Source organism: Mucor mucedo (assembly GCF_025094135.1).
Source record: "Mucor mucedo strain NRRL 3635 chromosome Unknown EV154scaffold_110, whole genome shotgun sequence".
Taxonomy (NCBI): domain Eukaryota; kingdom Fungi; phylum Mucoromycota; class Mucoromycetes; order Mucorales; family Mucoraceae; genus Mucor; species Mucor mucedo.
The window spans coordinates 73,174-91,692 of NW_026252394.1; the positions used below are offsets into that span (position 1 = coordinate 73,174).

General features: G+C 38.2%; 4 protein-coding genes across 4 annotated transcripts; 3 read left to right on the forward strand and 1 right to left on the reverse strand.

The window, feature by feature from the left end:
• Positions 1 to 523: 523 nt before the first annotated feature.
• On the reverse strand, positions 524 to 12,160 carry EV154DRAFT_427566 (uncharacterized protein; the record flags this gene model as incomplete). Its single annotated transcript, XM_051596364.1, has 8 exons — positions 524 to 957; positions 1,025 to 1,202; positions 1,279 to 1,371; positions 1,439 to 2,173; positions 2,225 to 11,267; positions 11,380 to 11,771; positions 11,834 to 12,028; positions 12,110 to 12,160. The coding sequence occupies 8 exons, from the start codon at positions 12,158 to 12,160 to the stop codon at positions 524 to 526; spliced, it is 11,121 nt and encodes a 3,706-aa protein (XP_051453720.1).
• An 826-nt stretch (positions 12,161 to 12,986) lies between these two features.
• EV154DRAFT_485218 (uncharacterized protein) lies at positions 12,987 to 14,281 on the forward strand (the record flags this gene model as incomplete). The annotated part of the gene is made up of 5 exons (XM_051598744.1): positions 12,987 to 13,030; positions 13,238 to 13,379; positions 13,435 to 13,770; positions 13,846 to 14,139; positions 14,201 to 14,281. 5 exons carry the CDS (start codon positions 12,987 to 12,989, stop codon positions 14,279 to 14,281), a joined length of 897 nt encoding a protein of 298 aa, XP_051453721.1.
• Positions 14,282 to 14,524: 243 nt separating this feature from the next.
• On the forward strand, positions 14,525 to 15,545 carry EV154DRAFT_521613 (HIT-like domain-containing protein). The gene is made up of 7 exons (XM_051602914.1): positions 14,525 to 14,650; positions 14,709 to 14,750; positions 14,812 to 14,854; positions 14,919 to 14,934; positions 14,992 to 15,107; positions 15,172 to 15,195; positions 15,261 to 15,545. The coding sequence occupies exons 1-7, from the start codon at positions 14,601 to 14,603 to the stop codon at positions 15,393 to 15,395; spliced, it is 426 nt and encodes a 141-aa protein (XP_051453722.1). The 5' UTR covers positions 14,525 to 14,600; the 3' UTR covers positions 15,396 to 15,545.
• Positions 15,379 to 17,696, forward strand: EV154DRAFT_521614 (L-serine ammonia-lyase). The gene is made up of 2 exons (XM_051602915.1): positions 15,379 to 15,968; positions 16,144 to 17,696. The coding sequence occupies exons 1-2, from the start codon at positions 15,632 to 15,634 to the stop codon at positions 17,577 to 17,579; spliced, it is 1,773 nt and encodes a 590-aa protein (XP_051453723.1). The 5' UTR covers positions 15,379 to 15,631; the 3' UTR covers positions 17,580 to 17,696.
• The last annotated feature ends 823 nt before the right edge of the window (positions 17,697 to 18,519 follow it).

Consider the following 18,519-nt stretch of genomic DNA (forward strand, 5'->3'; position numbering starts at 1 on the left):
GAAAAATAAAAGGGAACTTTATCGATATAATGAACTCATAAAAAGATGTATCGACTGTTACTATTCCTCAAGTATTATGTGTTTAACCGATACAATATAGTATAAAATGCCGATATACATTTAATGCAGGGCACTTCTCAAGAAAAGAATCAGCTGCACAAAGAAAGTGGTTTGTCTCTTGCTTTACGTATCAAGTGCAGTGCCAACTTTAAATAATTACATAATATTGTAGGCTCTTCTATTCTTTAAAAGTAACTATACACTATTTAACTTTGATAGCAGTGTCATTAATAGTCGGCTTAAAATATTCTAATTCCCAAGGGATTGTAGGTATATGTCTGGTAGCTAATGACATTTTAAAGACTTTCCGTGCACATACAACAACATATTGTGATTATTCTCAAAGTCTGAAATGGTTTTAATATTAAACTTTTGTGATTATTATTTTAAGAGAAAGGGAATTGAAGATTTTTAAAAGAAAAAGAAAAATAATATAGTAATACTGCTGTACATAGAGGGAAATTTACAACCAAGGCATCCAAGTACACTCCATCTGAGCCATCTTTTGGGGATTACTTGCTTGTGATATTAAATCGATAACATTTTGATTCAAAGGTTTGCCGGCGCTAAGAGTTTTTTCGCGATCAGCTTTACATGACAAGAATTGCGCCTTAGTCTGTACTTGAAGGACATTGGTATTGATTCTTTCACGGAATTGGGCGTCTGTAACAGAGCGATGATTAGCTAAGTGCCATGTCGCCAATTCATCTCTGACAAATAAACATAGATATTGGTCCAATTCGAATTCAGGTTCGGTTAAGCAGCGTGCAGTTGCCATTAAGCAACTAGTAAACAGGCCCTCGATACCAATAGGAGTAATAAATTCTTGGATATTGGGTGTAAATCTAAAGGGTATAGCCTCGCCATTACCGAATAAGGGATTTGCTGCATTCCAACCTAAAAATAAAATTTTGTTTAGCTTTCTTACCATTCTTTATTCTATGTTTAGTATCTAGAAAATTACCTGGTAAAAGTTCAGTCATCCAGACATTACCAGTACTACGAGAAATCATGATTTTATGGGGCATTCTGTGACCCACACTGAAGATGTATGCCATTAAAGTTGCAGTAGCATACTGAGCAGTAAATCGCTTACGGAGCATCCAATAATCTGTGTAAGAGCTCATAGTTTTGAATAGATACTATACGATTAAAAAGTAAATTATCCAATTTTTCCAAAAAAAAAAAAAAAAAAAAAAAAAAAAAAAAAACGCTTACCTTGCTAAGAATATTGGAAGGAACCATATTGGTGGAGATGTAATCGTTGATTTCCATACGTAAGTTCAATAATTCAGTCTTTTGATTAACAATCTGTTTTTTTTAGAAAAAAAAAAATGGGTCAAACATTCCTGATTAATCAAATAACATATCCACTTACATCTTTCTGAGCATTAATATTATTTTTAAACTTTTCGACGAAGTATACCAAGGGATCATCCTTATGCATGTGAACACTATCACAATGGTCTTCGTAGATGTCATACAGGGATGTGTATGAAGGATCATCCTGTACCATTCTGACATTAGGAGCAAGAGGCACGATAGCGGGTAGGTGGAATACTAAATTTCGCATTCTACTTTGTTTTCTTCGTTCTAAAATATAATTCAACATACGGAATAGCTGCATGAGTCTTTCTTCTCTACGAAACTGACGTGCGACGGGATTCTGGATCAAGAAGGGATGAATGGTACCATCATGACCACGAATGGTTAGTCGACGGTAGCAGTTTCCATAACTACGAATAATTTCAACTTCTGGTAAGAATCTGTCGATACGCAAAAAGTCGTTAGCATTATCTTTAAGCATCAGGTATTGACCAGGAATCTCTACATCATCAAACTTCTGATGTTGAAATTCAACAAGATAATGACTAGAGGCTTCCAATTTATGTTTGCGAGGACGAGCATCCAACATAGCCTCAAATTTGTCTCGCCATAAACGTAATTTTGCTACATATTCTTCTAAATTCAATTTAGCTTTAGCAAAATCGTTAACGAATGCTGTCTTCATATGTCCGGGATATAAACTATCAGCGAATCTGTGTATATTGGCCACAGTAGCATGCGTCAGTTGAAATGTATCGGTAGGATTGGTCAATCGAGTTAGCAATTGCTACATAAGTTTTTAGTATAATCATGTTTAGGTTGTATATTTAATTATTACCTGAGCTCCTTCGTTGTATAACGCCACCACTAATCTATACATGTCTTCGTCTGCTTGAGGTTTGAACTTTAACTGTATTTGGTCAACCATAGTTTCCATAGACAAGGCCAACAACGGATATCCCGTCTTCAACATGGACATAATTTCATCTAATGGACTAGCAACAGCAGGTGTAGGATTAATTTGAGTCGGTAAAGGACCTCTGTTACCAGTAGCGTTGGCGAAATTGGATTGTGGGGGCACAGAAGTGGAGGTACTTTCGCTTGCATTACTGATAGCAGGGGAAGGCTGAGCCATAGCTGGTGTCCCTTCTTTTTCGTTGGCTATTTCTTCCATTTTAATTGAAACAGGATCACTAGAATCATCTTCTTTCTTCTCTCCGGTTACGCCCATAGATTCATCTTCTGCTTTAGGCTCTTCATCAACTTCCATCGACTCTTCTTTTGTTGGGGAGGCTTGAGATGTGGCTGTTGTAGTTTCTTGTTGCGCTGCTTCAGCAGCCATGCTGGCTTGTAAAACGCTGGCACGTTTTAGCATATCTTCCTTAGCAGTCCTCAATTGGAAATGAAGGGCTTGAGGGAATTGCTTGGCAATACGAATCAAGATAGCACGGGCATGACGACCTTCTCGGTGTTGAAGCGCAGTTAGCAATTGAGGAATAAATGTTATCCAATACCATACAGGCCATTCTCCCTTATAGCCTTCGACAGCACGAGAAATAGTTCCATTTTGATCATCTAAACTTAAAAGCCAAAGAATTCGCAAAAGATGTTTACGAGCCTTTGCATTCTTATAAAGTCCAGAAGCTTGCAGATAACAACTGACGGCACTGTTAGCCCATGATAAGTCCTTGGGATTCTCCTTGAAACGACGGTCATTATATCTGCCCCATTCCGCCCATGCACGAGGTAGTGTCATGTCGATTTGGACAGCATTAACGTACGCTTCATTTGCCTCGTTGTTGTGGTGTAATTTTGCCAAAAACATACCCTTGAGAGTGAAAAATTCAGCCTTTTGTTGATGTGTAAAATACATGAGATTGGTATTGTTGATAACATCAAGGCCAGCAGTTAATTCGTTAGGATTTTGATAATAGCATTTTGCTTGTTCACGTAGCTTCAAGAACGCTTCTTGAATTTCAATATTTGGAAGGGTATAGATCTTGGTGAGATAATTTATACAAACATCGTAAAGGTGATGTTTACGAGCAACATGAGCGAATCGGTTGATAATCCAAGCTGTTTCGTGGTATCCACGGTAGGCATATGAGTGTCCACTACTTGCACTAGTTTGACCGGCTGCTGGTTGTAATAAAGGAATCAATGGAAGGTACGTTCTGTTAATCGCACTAAATATATGTTGTCGCCATGCTACTAAATCACTCCATACATTAATATCATCCCACATGTTCGGTAAACGTTCACGCCATGTTCCTAAAATACTGCGAAGTTCTGCTGATCTTTGGTCCAGGTTTTGAGCAGTTGTACTAGACAGGCTTTTGAATATTTGACTAGCTTCAGAAAGTTCCAGATACTGTTGAAATGTTTGTAATAAAGGAAGATGGCTTTGGGTAACTACAGCAGGTAGAGAATGCCATTTACGAAGTGCTAGCTGTACACCTTCTTCACAGATTCGAGTAAACTCGGGGAGCTTATCTTGACTAGTTTGAGACTTGATGAGAGACAAGAAACCTTCAAATACCTTTTGGCGAGGAGCAGGGAAGTCAGAGATTTGATGTAAGGATTGCTCCAACAATTCTCGCTCTGCAGTCCAGTCCGATAACCTCCAAGCACACTCCAGAAGCAAGCCGGTGTTATTGTCGTGTTTAGCCAGATCTGATAAGATATCCCATTGCTGTAATTTTTGAGTACATATGATCCAATGATCCTCCCACAACATACTCTCGGATTCGGTATGAGCCAATACACCACTACGGGCTTTGATTTGAATATTTTCATACATGTGTTGCGCTTGTTGCCACATACCACATTGTTCGCAAGAAACAGTCATATTTGTTTCAGAGTATACGCTGCGACGACGCCATAGACCATATAGCATATCATCTTCATTTAAGGAAGAATACATTTCTGCAAGAGAATCCAAGGTACGTTGCTGGTTTACTTGTTCTTCTTTGGGGACATCGATTAATCTTCCGGTAATCACCTGTTTCTGAAGCATTTCAATAGCTGTATGCCAACAATTGTGAGTCTTTCCCAGATACTTGATCAGGTGAGAAGGTAACTCAATTGTGGGGGTTGTATTCGATATACCAGTCAGTAAGGCTTGTATGACATTTGGTCGACGCTCTGACTGCTTAGAGTGATAATCTTTAGAAAGTAGCACGGTCAAAACTTTGGTAATGTCATGGCGCTCCACGCTTGAAAGGGCTGTCCAGCACATGGGGAATAAGTCGACCCAGAGCTTGAATGCTGTATCATCATCCAAATATTGTAATTGGCGTATGTCATCCAAAGTATCTCTAAATTGACTTCCTTGCAAGTTCTTTAAAAATTCCCGATGCTTTTGAATCACATTAATTACATCCTCTGGTACTACTGCATCAATGTTCATTTGGGACAATTCTTCTTCGTTCGCAAAAATACCGATTGGCTTTACTTTAAGCGTATATGGTGCAGAGACATGCGTATCGATTTTGACAGATCCGATCAATAAATCCAACGCTTGATGTAACCAGAACGAATTGGCTAAAGGTTCCCAATTCTGTACACCTAAAATGTAATTTAAACGAGTTGATAAAGGCCGGCTGATGCTTTTGTCAAAAATATCCATAAACTGTGCTCTGATAATGGGATTTTCGTTTCGTGTACCCAGTAAGAATGCTTGTTCCATGCGTACTGTTAACTCAGATCTAGCAAATGATGGGTTGCTATAAATTTTTAGCACTAAACTTAAAAAATCCTCTGTTAATTTAGCATTGTGTCGGGTCTCTATTGTCATCATTTTTCCAAGAAGACCGGCCTTTTCCTTGATAGTAGGAATTGGTTCCACCTTTCCAAGCACCCATTCACTAAGCATATCAAGAATATTGCGTAAAAGCTGGATATCAGGTGACTTTTCAATTAACTGGATAAGACATGTCAAGAACCAACGACGCTGATCTCCTAAATGTGCGATACGTTTCTTCAGGAGAGAGAGTCCTAATATTAACAGGCTAACTTGCGATTCATATGACATACTGGGTGTAGAATGAGATGGTAGCGTGTGCTCTTTAGTCAATAACTGAAGCATTTTTACTATACCAGGTACATAAGGATCCAAATATTCACTTTGGCTACTACTTGCTGCTTGCAATAACTTGAGGACACTGTAAATATTGGTCATATTGGTTAACCCCTCCTTAATGGTGGTATCAATCAATGCCATGAAATTGACTACTTCGGGTGATTGCTCAGGCTGAGGTGGCAATGCTGGTGTGGGGGTCACCTCTTCTGTATCTTCGTCCATCGGTTGTACATTATCGACGGGTGTTATAGGAACAGGGGGAGCTAAGCTCATCTTGTTCTTGTTGACTGCCTCGATAATACGAACTAGAACAGGGTATAATGCAGTTTGTATACGTGAGTTTTCAGACTTTATACTAGCTTCAAGCAATCGATAAAGTGAGCCCATGTTAGTAATAAACCAGTCTGTATCTCTATAGGCAATATCAGCGTTTAAGATTTCCAATGCGTTACATACGCTAGATGCGATCATTTCATTGGCCTCCTTGAAAATAAGAGAACGCTCTAAATGGTTAAAGCGGACATGAACATCACCCCAAAGATCAGGCTTCAAGAAAGACTTTACAAGTTCGATTGTTCGCTGAACAAGTCGCTTCTGAATCATATCGGATGGGCTAAATACCATGCAAGAGAGACGTACAAGGTAACCAACCACATTTTCTCGCAACGTTAAACTTGGTGAATATTCTTTGCTATTCGGTTTAAGACCTTGTGTATTGACTGTCTTTAAATCGCCATTGGATGTTTGAACTTGGGCTTTCTTGGTTGGGCTATCCGCTTCATCTGCTTCATCGTCAATATCCATTTTACGCTTCGAACTAGAAGAGGAAGTAGGTGATAAAGGTTCATTATTAGTCTCCATATCGATACGTTTTTGTTCCCATTTGATGATCAATTCGGCCAATTCAACGGTCAACGTCTTGTGTTCCGGTGTAGCATTTTGAAGCAATCCGAGCTTGGGCAATGTATTCACAATTTGAGGTAAAAAGTGTTCTCTGTATTCAAAGAATAGATCTGCGTGTCTGATCAACAATTGGTAAACATTAACCATTTGTGAGATACTATGAGTGTCCTCTACTACTACTTTTCGTGTTAATCGGACCCAAGTAGGTACACGGTCATTCCCTTGAGATGCGATGCGGAGTGGAAGCACGGGTGCAATGATATCCAAACCTTGTTTAACAAGGATACGGGCTTCGGAGGAATGAGCACGTAAGAGAGCAGCATATATCTGAATGGCAATTTTACTAGGAGTATCATAAGCTGCGATAAAATGAGCGATCAGAACATAGGCAGCTTGTTTGCTCGTAGCATCTTCAAGACGTAAATAATTCCATCCAAACTTGATTACTTCTTTTCGTCGATCAGCCAGTAGTTGCGGTGCATATTGAACAATCATGGCAGTCATTTGTAATAATTCGATACGAAGTGAGTCTTCTGTGTATTGGTTATCTTCAGAAGATTCCATCATCAAATTCGCCCAGATTTTCTGGTCTAATAACTCCATCATACTGGCATCTAAAATTTCTGTGTATTGCTCATCCTTTTGTACAAACGTGGCTAACAAGGCTGGATTCACCACTTGACGCAAGGCCATCATTTTCATGTAGGATGTAGTCGATGTATCAGTAAACAAGTCCAAAAACTTTTCGAGGATTACTCTTTTTTGTTTAGTAGATGACTTTTGAGCGATATCCTCCAATAAAAATCTTTGTAAAAAGGAAAGATCAACTACGGATTCTTGTGCGAAGAGGGCCACCAAATCGAAAATAATATCAATTTCGTCAGGATTCTTTTCAAGGTATCCCACAAAGATTTTTGCTAGTAGTAACAATTCGCGTGTCACCATCAAACTCTGTTGCTCCTCCTCTCTCTGTTGTTGTGTTAATGATTTACTCTGTCTTTGTCGCCACAATTCCAATAAACAATCAAGGACTTCTCGATGAGTTGACAAAAATTCCGAATTGAAATTGACAAGTGTATATACAATCATGACACCACGGTAGTGAAGTTCAGAAGATGATGTACTATTCTCGGATTGGTCCACAATTTTGAAGGTTTTGTTGATTAATACTGCAGACGTATTGGATACTTCATCACGTAACCTTGATGCATTCTCGATGTTTAAAATGTCTGTAAATAATTGACAGCATTTGGGATCGTCCAGTTTTTCGTAAAAGTATGCAACCGTCTCCGTTGGATAACGAGTTAGGTATTTAATCAAGTTAATTCGGAACGGACTCGATACAGATCGACGCAAATGGCCCTCCATTTCTAAAACGACTGTAATCAACTCATCCAAGAAGATATGTGCCGCAGCAGGTAACAAATGAAAGATATTGAGGATGGCCACAATGATTTTAATTTCATGATTTTCACTGAGCGGTTTTCCTGCCGCTTCTTGAAGCACCTTGGGTTCCGCCCATTGCTTCAAATGATCCAGTAATTTTTTCCCTATCTCCACTTTAAAGTAATTGGTAAGTAGCTCCAGTAATCTAGCTAACCCTTCCAATCCCGCCACACTCAATGTTTTATGGTTGGAAAGTGTTGTCAAGATAGGTCGGAGACCTTGCTGCAGTAGTTCCTTTGGCAACTTGTGTTGTTGAGCTAACACCTGTTTTAATCCTCGATGTGCTGCTTCCACAACCTCTAAAGATTTGGAATAAAGTGACTTGAAAAATACTTGGATAATTCGTGCACGGGTATGAGTTTGTCTTTGACTAGAGAAATCGGAGCATGCTAATGCAGCTGATAAAAGCTTGATGCATACAATACGTAAATTCATCAAAGACGTTGTATTTTTGTACTGGGAACTTCGACTGACAAGTGCTTGATCTTCTGCGTCTGCTAATGCAAGTGCTTCGTGTAACAATCGTGTCAATTCATCGTTAAATTCCAGAAAAGGTGGTCGTAACGTTAAACAATATGTGATGGCATCGATATGTCCAATTTGCATGGCAAAAGGTAATGCGCGTAGAGGTTTTGCAAAGATGGGTGCGACCAATCGTTCACGTACGGGTGCTAAAAGCTCGGTCACTTCGTTTCCTGTTAAGTCTGCTAATAATTGGAAAGACGATTGAATTGTTTCACGCACTGCACTGTTGGAATTCGACAATTCGCTAAGCAAAAGTGTGATTAAGTTTTGGAACTTTTGCTGGGCTTCTGCGGATTCACCATCTTCAGGTCCATTGCATACTTTTAAGACATGTGATAACGTCTGGGTAGCTTCCTCTGTATTGACATTAGCCATTTCAGGCGAAGCATCCTTTAATACGAACAACAAAGATCGAATGAAATCCAGTTCGTGTTCACGCATCCACTTCGTACCCATATCCAGTTGAGAACTCATAATAGAAATTCCAAGACATCCACCTCTCTTCTTGAACCATTCAGGTTTGTAACAACATGAGCAAAATTGGGAAGCAAAGACACGGAATATGGGCAATTGATCAACATGTTCTTTTGAACCAAATATCGTCACTGCCACATCGTAACATGCACGCAGTGCTTCTTCACCTCGCTGGCGCAACTGAATTTGTGATGAAGACATGATTTCAACAATAGCCTCTACCAGAATCGTTGTATTTAAGTGTTGTACTGTCAATCTTTCGTCCATCATATTGGCTAACGGCTTGCGACCATTCTCTTTCGCTTCTATGGCTTCGCCAATATGCAACAAGGTGAAATGTCGACAGATATTCAAAAAAAATGTCCACGCATCATCACTTAATTCAGTAATGATCGACGCTGTCATGACAGAAACCAAAATAGAACGAAGTGCTTCCTCTTGTGCAACTCTTTTAGAGACATATTTCGTATACCCATTACCAGCCAGTCTTTTCGGTTTCATGCCTGTTTCATTTAATGTGTTCCCAACCACCGAATTATCCTCATCGACTGTGATACGGCCCAAACTTTGTGTGACGAGTGTAGGTGCTGTGCTCGATTCCTCTTCATCTGGTCGGTCTACAAATTGTTCCTTAACTCTTCTAAATAACGATACGGCTAGGTCATCGGGTCCTTCATCCAATTCGAGCATAAGAATAAGGTGGGTTTTTAAAAAGTTGTAGGCATGTCGTTTGTACACAATGTCTGTACTGGAAGACTCAAGTGCGTGTATCGCAATATCTAAACATTTATCCAGTGGAAGTGTGTGGGGCGTAGGACTTGGATCAAATATCACCTCAATCGAAACTCCACTTTCGATACGTGCGTTGAATCCTAACTTGGGCGGACTCTTGAGCATACGTCGATTACGGCCTCCCAATTTACCTAGAATTCGCATTGCAGCATGGCTATGTTGTTGGTTATAGGGTAATGGCTTCAAATGCTTCCAAAGCGCATCCATCAGCTCTGTCATTACGGGTGCCATGATGTGATCCAAGAATTCTGGGTTCAAATTATCATTGCATAATTCCATTGTACGTAAACCTTGTGATACGAGATCTTGATCGGCTTGAAGTGCGATCACCAGTGGTCGCATTAAATAAGGAAGATACGGTAACAAAGTACTTAAACGTACAGGTACAGCCAAACAAAGTTCTACAAACAGGTTTCGCATATCCGTCTTATGAGCAAGTGATAGTAAAGAGTTGAGGTTTTCGAGAATGACTTGTAGTAACGGAGACACTTCTTTATAGAGTAACTCAAAGCGACCACCTCCAATACTTTTGAATAATGCCCGAAGTAAAAGGAAATAATTTGCAGGCTCCTTAGCCTTGGCTGCGAGTTTAAAACAGGACATGACTAATTTGGCGAGATAAGGTTGCAAGATGCTTTCGTTGGCGTCAGGGAATAAATTGACGGCCATGAAAGCTAATCGGAACAAATGAAGCATTACTGCGGAATAATGCAAACTATCTTCTCCTAATTGATCGATGCGGTCCACCAAGAATCTAAACAATATACCAGCAAATCCTTGTGTGGTTATTTCGTTGACTAAAAAGTATTGTGATAAATGTAAAAGTGATGTATTGATCAGCATACGGTCATAGAAAAAATCGATTTGTGAAGCGAATAATTCTTGAAAAACAGCAGGGTCCAACAAGGTAAAAACGATGGGGAAGGTATCCAGAACTTCCTTTTCGCCGTTTTGTTGTAGATTTAGTTTTAAGCATGTTTCGGTAGATCCAATTGTCCAATTATCTTTAGTTTTTTCCTCTCCTGGTGGAGAATAATCGGGCGGGGAACCATCTGGTCCATAATTATCCACATTGTAATACTCGAAACATCGTAAGCCTTCTCTAAATAGTCGAACAAATAATTGCACATCGTCTTGAGAAAATCCTCTAGCAAATTGTGCGTAAATTTGTGCATTGATGTCCTGTCCTGGTGGCGGTGGTGGGTTACAATGTCGAAGACCGATAAATAGTGGCTTTAAACCAATTGCTAAATTTTTAAAGAGGAATCGTCCGTCCTTGATGCCATCCTGTGTTGCTTCAGGTAAAGAAGAACCGGTATGAATTGAACGAGCACGGTCGAAATCGAATTCTGTTGACTCCTTTTTCTTTTTGTATTGTTTTACACATGTGTCGAATTGTGTGTTTAATGCTTCAAATTTGCTGGCAAATGCATCCAAAATTCGCATTAATAACTTTCGGCCTTCGGCTTTGTCAGTAATTTTCATGATGCAGTCAATTAAATTCAGCAATAATTTGCCGCACATTGTCTGGATGCTGGGTGCTAATGTAGCATCATGAAGGTTACGTGAATAGATATAAATGGTTCTGGAAAGTTGGGTTGCGGATAATTCTGCTCGAATATGATGAATAAGATCTGCGAGCATGCTATATGCTAAAGGTCTACAACAATCTACCGTCAGCCTCTCTCTCTCTCTTTTTTTTTTCTTTTTTTTTTTTTTTTTTTTTTTTTTTTTACACACAAGTTGTATGCTTTCTTTCTCTCTTTCCATACCTTAAAGTATCATGTGCAGTAACGCCTGTTCCGATTAATACCTTTTCATTTAATAACAAGTCAATCTTGGGGACAAATGAAGTTCGAAAATCTGTGGAAAGTATATGACGAGTAGCAACTAATAATTCTTTTCTCGTTGCTGACGATTCCGCTGGACATTCTCGTAATAATCGCAAAACAAAGTCGGGAATTTGGTGTTGATATGGTCGTAATAATGTTGTATAACTTCTTAGGATGTAAGCCAAAAATGACATGGTTTTAACTTGAGCTACGATAAATTCGTTATAGAGACTGCGTTGTTTGATGGCAGGACTGACACCCACAAAAACTTCTCCACGTGCAAGCGCAGCATTGGCAGCTTCCATTTGAGGCTTTGCTTGTAGGCTGAGGGTCTAGATAGAAAAATTAAGTGATTTAGTAATTGATAAAATTAGGTACAGCATATATCAATTACTTGAAAAATGAGTGGGATGAATTTCATAATATTATCAGCAGCAGATCGCCTGTAAGATTGAAAGAGTAAAACGACAATAATTGGGCATTCTGTCAAGACTTTGAAACTAAACATGCTCTTGGCTAAGACTTTTGTGGGTACTTCTGGTGTATCTGCTGCAGGAGACATTGGTCTAGGAGAAGCGGCGGAAAGAGGCTACAGCAACAACAACAACAAAAATATGTTAGAATTGGAATTGGACGTGAGAACTAAACATGTTATATCGCTATTACTGACTGTGGTGATTTGATCAGGATTATCAAAGGAGTCCTTCACTGTTTGTTCCATATTTTGAAATATCTCTTGCACGATATCTAGGAATGGTTGAACTTGATCTTCCAACACTTGTCGAAATGATCGATGCAGGTCAATAATAATTTTTACACAAACAACAGCATTATCTTCATTTTCAACGCGTAAAATCTTCATCAATGCTTTGCATAATTCTGGGACATATTCTTTTAACGCTTCGGTTTGAGGTAAGCGATAAATTATCTCCAAAATAATATTTCGTAATTTCTATTTTTTTTATAAATTAGACAATGAGGTTGCTTTGGTGATGTAGAACTTTGGAGCGGAGGACTCGTTTTTTTCCTACATGTAAATAAGGAAAGATAAGGGGTAACAACTTACTTGTTCGGGAGCATTACTAAGGAAGACGGGTTGTTCGTTTTGTAAAATATCAAGGAACACCGGTATAAGCGTTGACAGGAATTTAGGGTATTCTGCTGTTTGGAATACCTCTACTTGATCTCGCAACTCATTAGCAATGGTGACCTTTAAATTAATCGCTATCATAATGTGGTTAGTTTCAACATTAATTTGTTTTTTGCGCGTAGTCGTGTACCTAAGTTAGAGTCGCCCAGTCTATGAGCGTAGACTTGTAACGTCGTCATATGTTTCTTCTTTCTTTAACTGTAAATGAACTTGCTTTTGTGAGCTCTGTTGTAGTATTTTTCGTGTATGTTGGCGCAATTGTGTAGCCCTTTTTGTTTGTTCTTGATTTTGTATATACAATAAGTTTTTCTGTTACCTCAAGTATAACAGGTTGTAGAAAAAAAAAATAACGTTTTGAGTCTTTTTTTATTTTTTGGGATTGGTTGTATCTTTAAAGATGGTCACAGTTGACCGGACCGGACAAAAATCAATCTTTGTGAAGTAGGTGAAAATTACACACAAGCTGTCATTGTGCAGGAAGTGATCAGCACTGTTGTATAGTATTACCTCTGTGCCAATGCGTGTCAATGAATTCAGGTCCCCTTTCAATGTAGATCTTTTTTTTTTATTTTTGGTTTATACGCTATGATACTTTTATTTTCTTCTGCTTCCCTTCTCTTTTTTTTTTTTTTATTCTGATTATAGTAGATGTACCACCAGTCTGAAGCTCAACTGCCTGTGCACAGGGACGACAGTAGCTTTGTGCCGGATCAGTCTGCTGAGGGCCATTATGTTATTAGAAAAGAGGAGCACGATTCTGAGCATCAACATGAGCAATCACCGACTAAAAGTAGGTTTCTGTTATTAATAGGTCTTTTTTCTTTTTTCTTTTTTTGGTTACAAAGGTAATGCTCACATTGGAAAAACTTTCAGGAACTGGACGAGAAAAGATAAAGCATTATTTGTGCTGTATATGTTGCCCATGTCTACCCATGTGGGCAAGATACGGCTGCTGTGGCATCTTCTTATTATTCATCTTATTTCTGATCATTGTTGGTATACTAGCAGCGATATTTAAAATTCCAACCGTTGATTTTAACGGGCCCACCAGACATCCTGATGATTTAGCTCCGTTTACAAAATCAAATGATACCTTAGCATTTAGTGTAAATTTCGGGTTAAAAATTGCTATTATCAATGATAACTTAGAAAGCATTACCTTTGAATCCGTTCGCACTGTTGTATGTTTATTTTCATTTGTATAAAAAAGAGAAAAAAAAGAGAAAAATAGATAGACTAAAACTTCTTGTATATAGGCTTATTATCCTACAGCTCCTAATACTCCTGTAGGGGGTGGTGAGATCTATAATTTGAACATAAAATCGTATGGCATCAGTAACTTTACGTTTCCATTTTCAATAAAGTACGACCCTATGAGAGACGAAGGGTATGCTATGCTCATAGACATTGCTACCAAATGTGGTCTGCTGGGCGATACAAACAAGGAAGATTTACTGATACAATATGACATTATACCCACTGTGAGAATTGCGGGAATTGCGATATCTCCAGTGATACATCAATCATCGCATTTTCCATGTCCTATCTCGGTATGGAATTGATAATGCTTAAAGTATGATTATATTAAACCATCTTTTTTTTTAAAAATAGGAGGGACAGCTAACAATGGGCATGGAAACCAATGTGAAGGAAGAAAGCGAAGACAACGAAGAAGAAGAGGAAGAAGAATAAGGCAAATGCATGCAATCCTATACAGTGTATTATAAATTTTTATACGGCTGCATTATGTGGTTCAAGCTTTAATCTGTGAAATACGTTGTAATCCGTGAGAGTGTAATTATTATTATTATTTTTGCATAAACTACAATAAAAAAAAAGTCAATATGTCATGTGTAAGCATGAAATTCGGAACGGACTAGATTTTAGGCGAGGGTGTCTGTGTGTGTGTGAGAGTTTTTTATTTATTTTTATTTTCGCGACAAATAAATACGTGGTACTCAGCTTTTAAGAAAAACTTTTTTTTTACTATTATTATTATTCATTAAACACCATGGCTAACCAACATTTAACCGACGATTGTCTTTTCTGTAAAATTATCAGGTAAAACAAGAATATGTTCAAACTATAGTCTTTTGTGATTGACCTAGCCTATTTTCAGAGGCGAGATTCCTTCTTGTAAAATTGCTGAAACCGATAAGAGGTAATAAGACTGAACAAAAACAAGAGAGTCTCGTAAGGTGTATTAAATCCTTTTTACTCAGTTACTGCTTCCTTGACATCAACCCCTTGAGTGAAGGTCACGCTGTAAGTCTAGATTTTTTTTTTTTTAGTTGTTTGTGTCTATATATTTATTTATTTCTGTAATTAGCTTGTTATCCCCAAATGTAAGGCCCGGGAACAAAATTAGACACTGATTTTTTGATACTGATGTGTAACATTAGTTCACGCAGAATTCTTGCACCAAGTTCCAGATGACATTCTTGCCGATATGTTACCTTTAGCTAAAAAGGTTGCGCTTGCAAGTGGATTAGATGCCAGTCAATACAATATTTTGCAGGTATGATAGTCTTTTAAGTGAATGGTTCATGTATAGATGAATACTCATTGCATTTTTTCAATAGAATAATGGACCTTTAGCCCATCAGGTTTGAAATAAAAAAGAAAATATGCACATGAACGCATATGCTAACGAATACCAAAAAAAAAATAGGTTGTAAAACATGTTCATTTCCATATTATCCCCAAGCCTGATGCCAAACAAGGACTTCAAATTGGTTGGCCCCAACAAGTTATCTCTCAAGATGATCTCAAAACCACATTGGGCCGTATTAAGGAAAAGCTTTAAAAAAAAAAAAACCGTGTAAGGTCACCGTGTAAATCTTCATAAAACAAACATTTTGATTGGAGAAAACCGTGGGTAAAGTGACTGTTTCTCCACTTTTTTTTTTTTTTTGGAAAAAAAAAATAAATTTTGCCGAAAAAATTGTGTACCTTATTTCCCATAATGTATAAAAAGACATGTTTTTTACGATTGGGGGCATTTAGGACTTTTTTTCTCTTTTCCATAGATATTTTCAACAAATGTTTGCTTTAAGAAATTTGGCAAAGAAAAATGTTATTCAACCAGCTAGTCGGTTCATGAATTATCGATCAGTAATGATTAAAGGTGGTCGTACTGTTGTACCACAATCATCTTTGTTGAATCGATTCCTTTCTACTACTGCTGCCGAACAGGAGGAAGTCAATGATACATCCTCTAATAAAGATCATCATGCTGTTGTTTCTACTTTCGATCTCTTCTCAATTGGTGTTGGTCCCTCCTCATCTCATACTGTCGGCCCCATGAGAGCTGCAAAGATTTTTATTACGGATTTAAGAGAACACAAGGTCTTGGACAAAGTAGCATCTCTCCGAGTAGGTAAAGTAGCAATTTTATTTTATTTTTTTTTAATTTTTCTTTCTCTCTTGTATTTTGGCTATAAATAGAAAGCAGATAATTTACCTTCCCCGCACGCGGGCTATCTTTAATGCTTATCTATCTCTTTTTTCTCTCCCTTCTCCTATTTACGGAAATTTAATCTCATATCTTCTAGATTTGTTTGGATCCCTCGCTTTGACAGGTGTTGGTCACGGTACCCCGGAAGCAATCTTGATGGGTGTGGAAGGTGAAAGTCCTGATAAGGTAGAAACATCCACCATTCGTTCTCGTGTGAGTGACATTGAAACAAACAAATCCATTCGTTTGGATGGAACACATCGTATCACTTTTGATTATGAAAAGGACATGGTTTTCAATTTTTTCAAGACATTACCCCAACATCCCAACGGTCTTCGATTCTGTGCTTATGATAAGGATGCCAACTTGGTTGCTACTAATGAATATTTCAGTATCGGTGGTGGCTTTGTTGTGAATGCTGAAACTCAATTGGATCACGGTGAAAACGTCTATTACAAGCAAATTAACAAAAAAGACGCTGTGGTGGCTGAACGTCGTGAACAAGATGTGGCCGTTGTTTCTTTGCCTTTCCGTAACTCGGAAGAACTCTTGGCTGTCTGTAAGCGTGAAAACATGACAATCGCTCAAGTGGTCTTTGAAAACGAATTAAAGTGGAGTACTCCCGAAGCTATTCGAGAAAAACTACTTAGAATTTGGAACACCATGGATGATAGTATTCGTAACGGTGTCATGGCTTCTCCCGATGAATATTTACCCGGTTCACTTCGTGTACGTCGTCGTGCTCCCCGTTTATATAGTAAGCTCTTAAAGGGTTTGTATGGTGGTCCCTTAGTCTCTACAGGTGGAACTTATAATGCTTCCCATATATCCGCTGGCAAAGAAGAGGAACACCAATCAGTCTCTCGTGTCGATCCCGCTAATACCCAGTACCCTCTCGCTCTTTCTTTCTTGCCTAAAAAATCCAAAAAGAAGTTTGTTTTGCCTGCCCTTGATTATCTTTCTGTATATGCTATCGCTGTTAATGAAGAAAATGCTTGTGGTGGTCGTGTTGTCACTGCTCCCACAAACGGTGCTGCTGGTACAATTCCATCTGTTCTTAAATATTATTTAGAATTCATTTCCGACAACCCAGAAAGAGATGTCATGGAATTTTTGTTAACTACTTCCGCCATTGGTATGTTGTTCAAGCGTGGTGCTAGTATTTCTGCTGCAGAGATGGGATGTCAAGGTGAGGTTGGTGTTGCTTGCTCCATGGCTGCTGCTGGCTTTACTGCCGTTATGGGTGGTTCTGTGGATCAAGTAGAAAATGCTGCTGAGATTGGTATGGAACATAACTTGGGCTTAACTTGTGATCCTATCGGTGGTCTTGTTCAAGTTCCCTGTATCGAACGTAATGCTTTGGCTGCTGTGAAAGCCATTGCTGCTGCCCAATTGGCATTAAATGGTGAAGGTGATCATCGTGTCTCTCTTGATCAGGTCATTGAAACCATGCGTCAAACTGGTGTCGATATGATGTCCAAGTATAAGGAAACCAGTCAAGGTGGTTTAGCTGTAAATGTTCCCTTGTGTTAAACAATAGAAAACTCCCCTCCCCTCCACACATTCGCATTTCATTTCAATCATATTTTTTTCTTTTTTTTTTTCACATTTTTAAATACTTCTTCATAAACTTCTCTTACACAATGAAAACTTATTAGTAGTGGTATTTTTTTTTTTTTTTTCGTGGAGTGATTATGTCTTGGGAAAAGCATCATGAAATATCTTAATTTTGGTAAAAGCTTTTGACTAGTACATGGAGAATATAAACTGTTCAATTGGGACCTTTAGTAAGTAGCAAAAGTTCGCTAAATGTTCCTACATTGAAGAGTAATGATTCGGAAAAATCATGTCAATAACTTGTAATACATACGTCAGCGATTTACAAATATAATGTAAACTTGAATTGGAATATTTTCTCGTTGGAAACAAGCGTTCAACTAGATACTAATTTTGAGGAAGGCGATTTTCAAGAACGTAACTTGTAAGCTATCAATAGCACCACTTTTAACACTTGTTTACAGTAAATTACTCCAATAATAGCTGTATCATCTCGGTATCACTTTCATATTGTCTAGCTACTGTTTATGCAACCGGGTTTTCACAGGAAAATCTGGATAACTTTTTAGTGTTACCTTGACCGCCCGCGAATATTTTATGACCAACTGACACAATAGTAACTAAATCAAGCAGTGACATTTTAAATTTATAAGACCCTAGGAAATGTAAGGGGTTTCCCCTTACCCTTTATTCTTTGGCACCTCATGACGTTTTTCCGCCTTCATTTAAAATTTTGCAGAAAAAAAAATTCAGTTTCTTTTAAAATCAAATTATTCCGGATGTTGTCATAGATAGAAACCTAAACTATCGAAACTAACCACTGGAAATGTATTTATAATTAATTGGACAAAACAAAAAAAAACAACCATGGAATTCATATTTGTAAAAAGGTTTCTGCATTCTCACATCTAGTCCC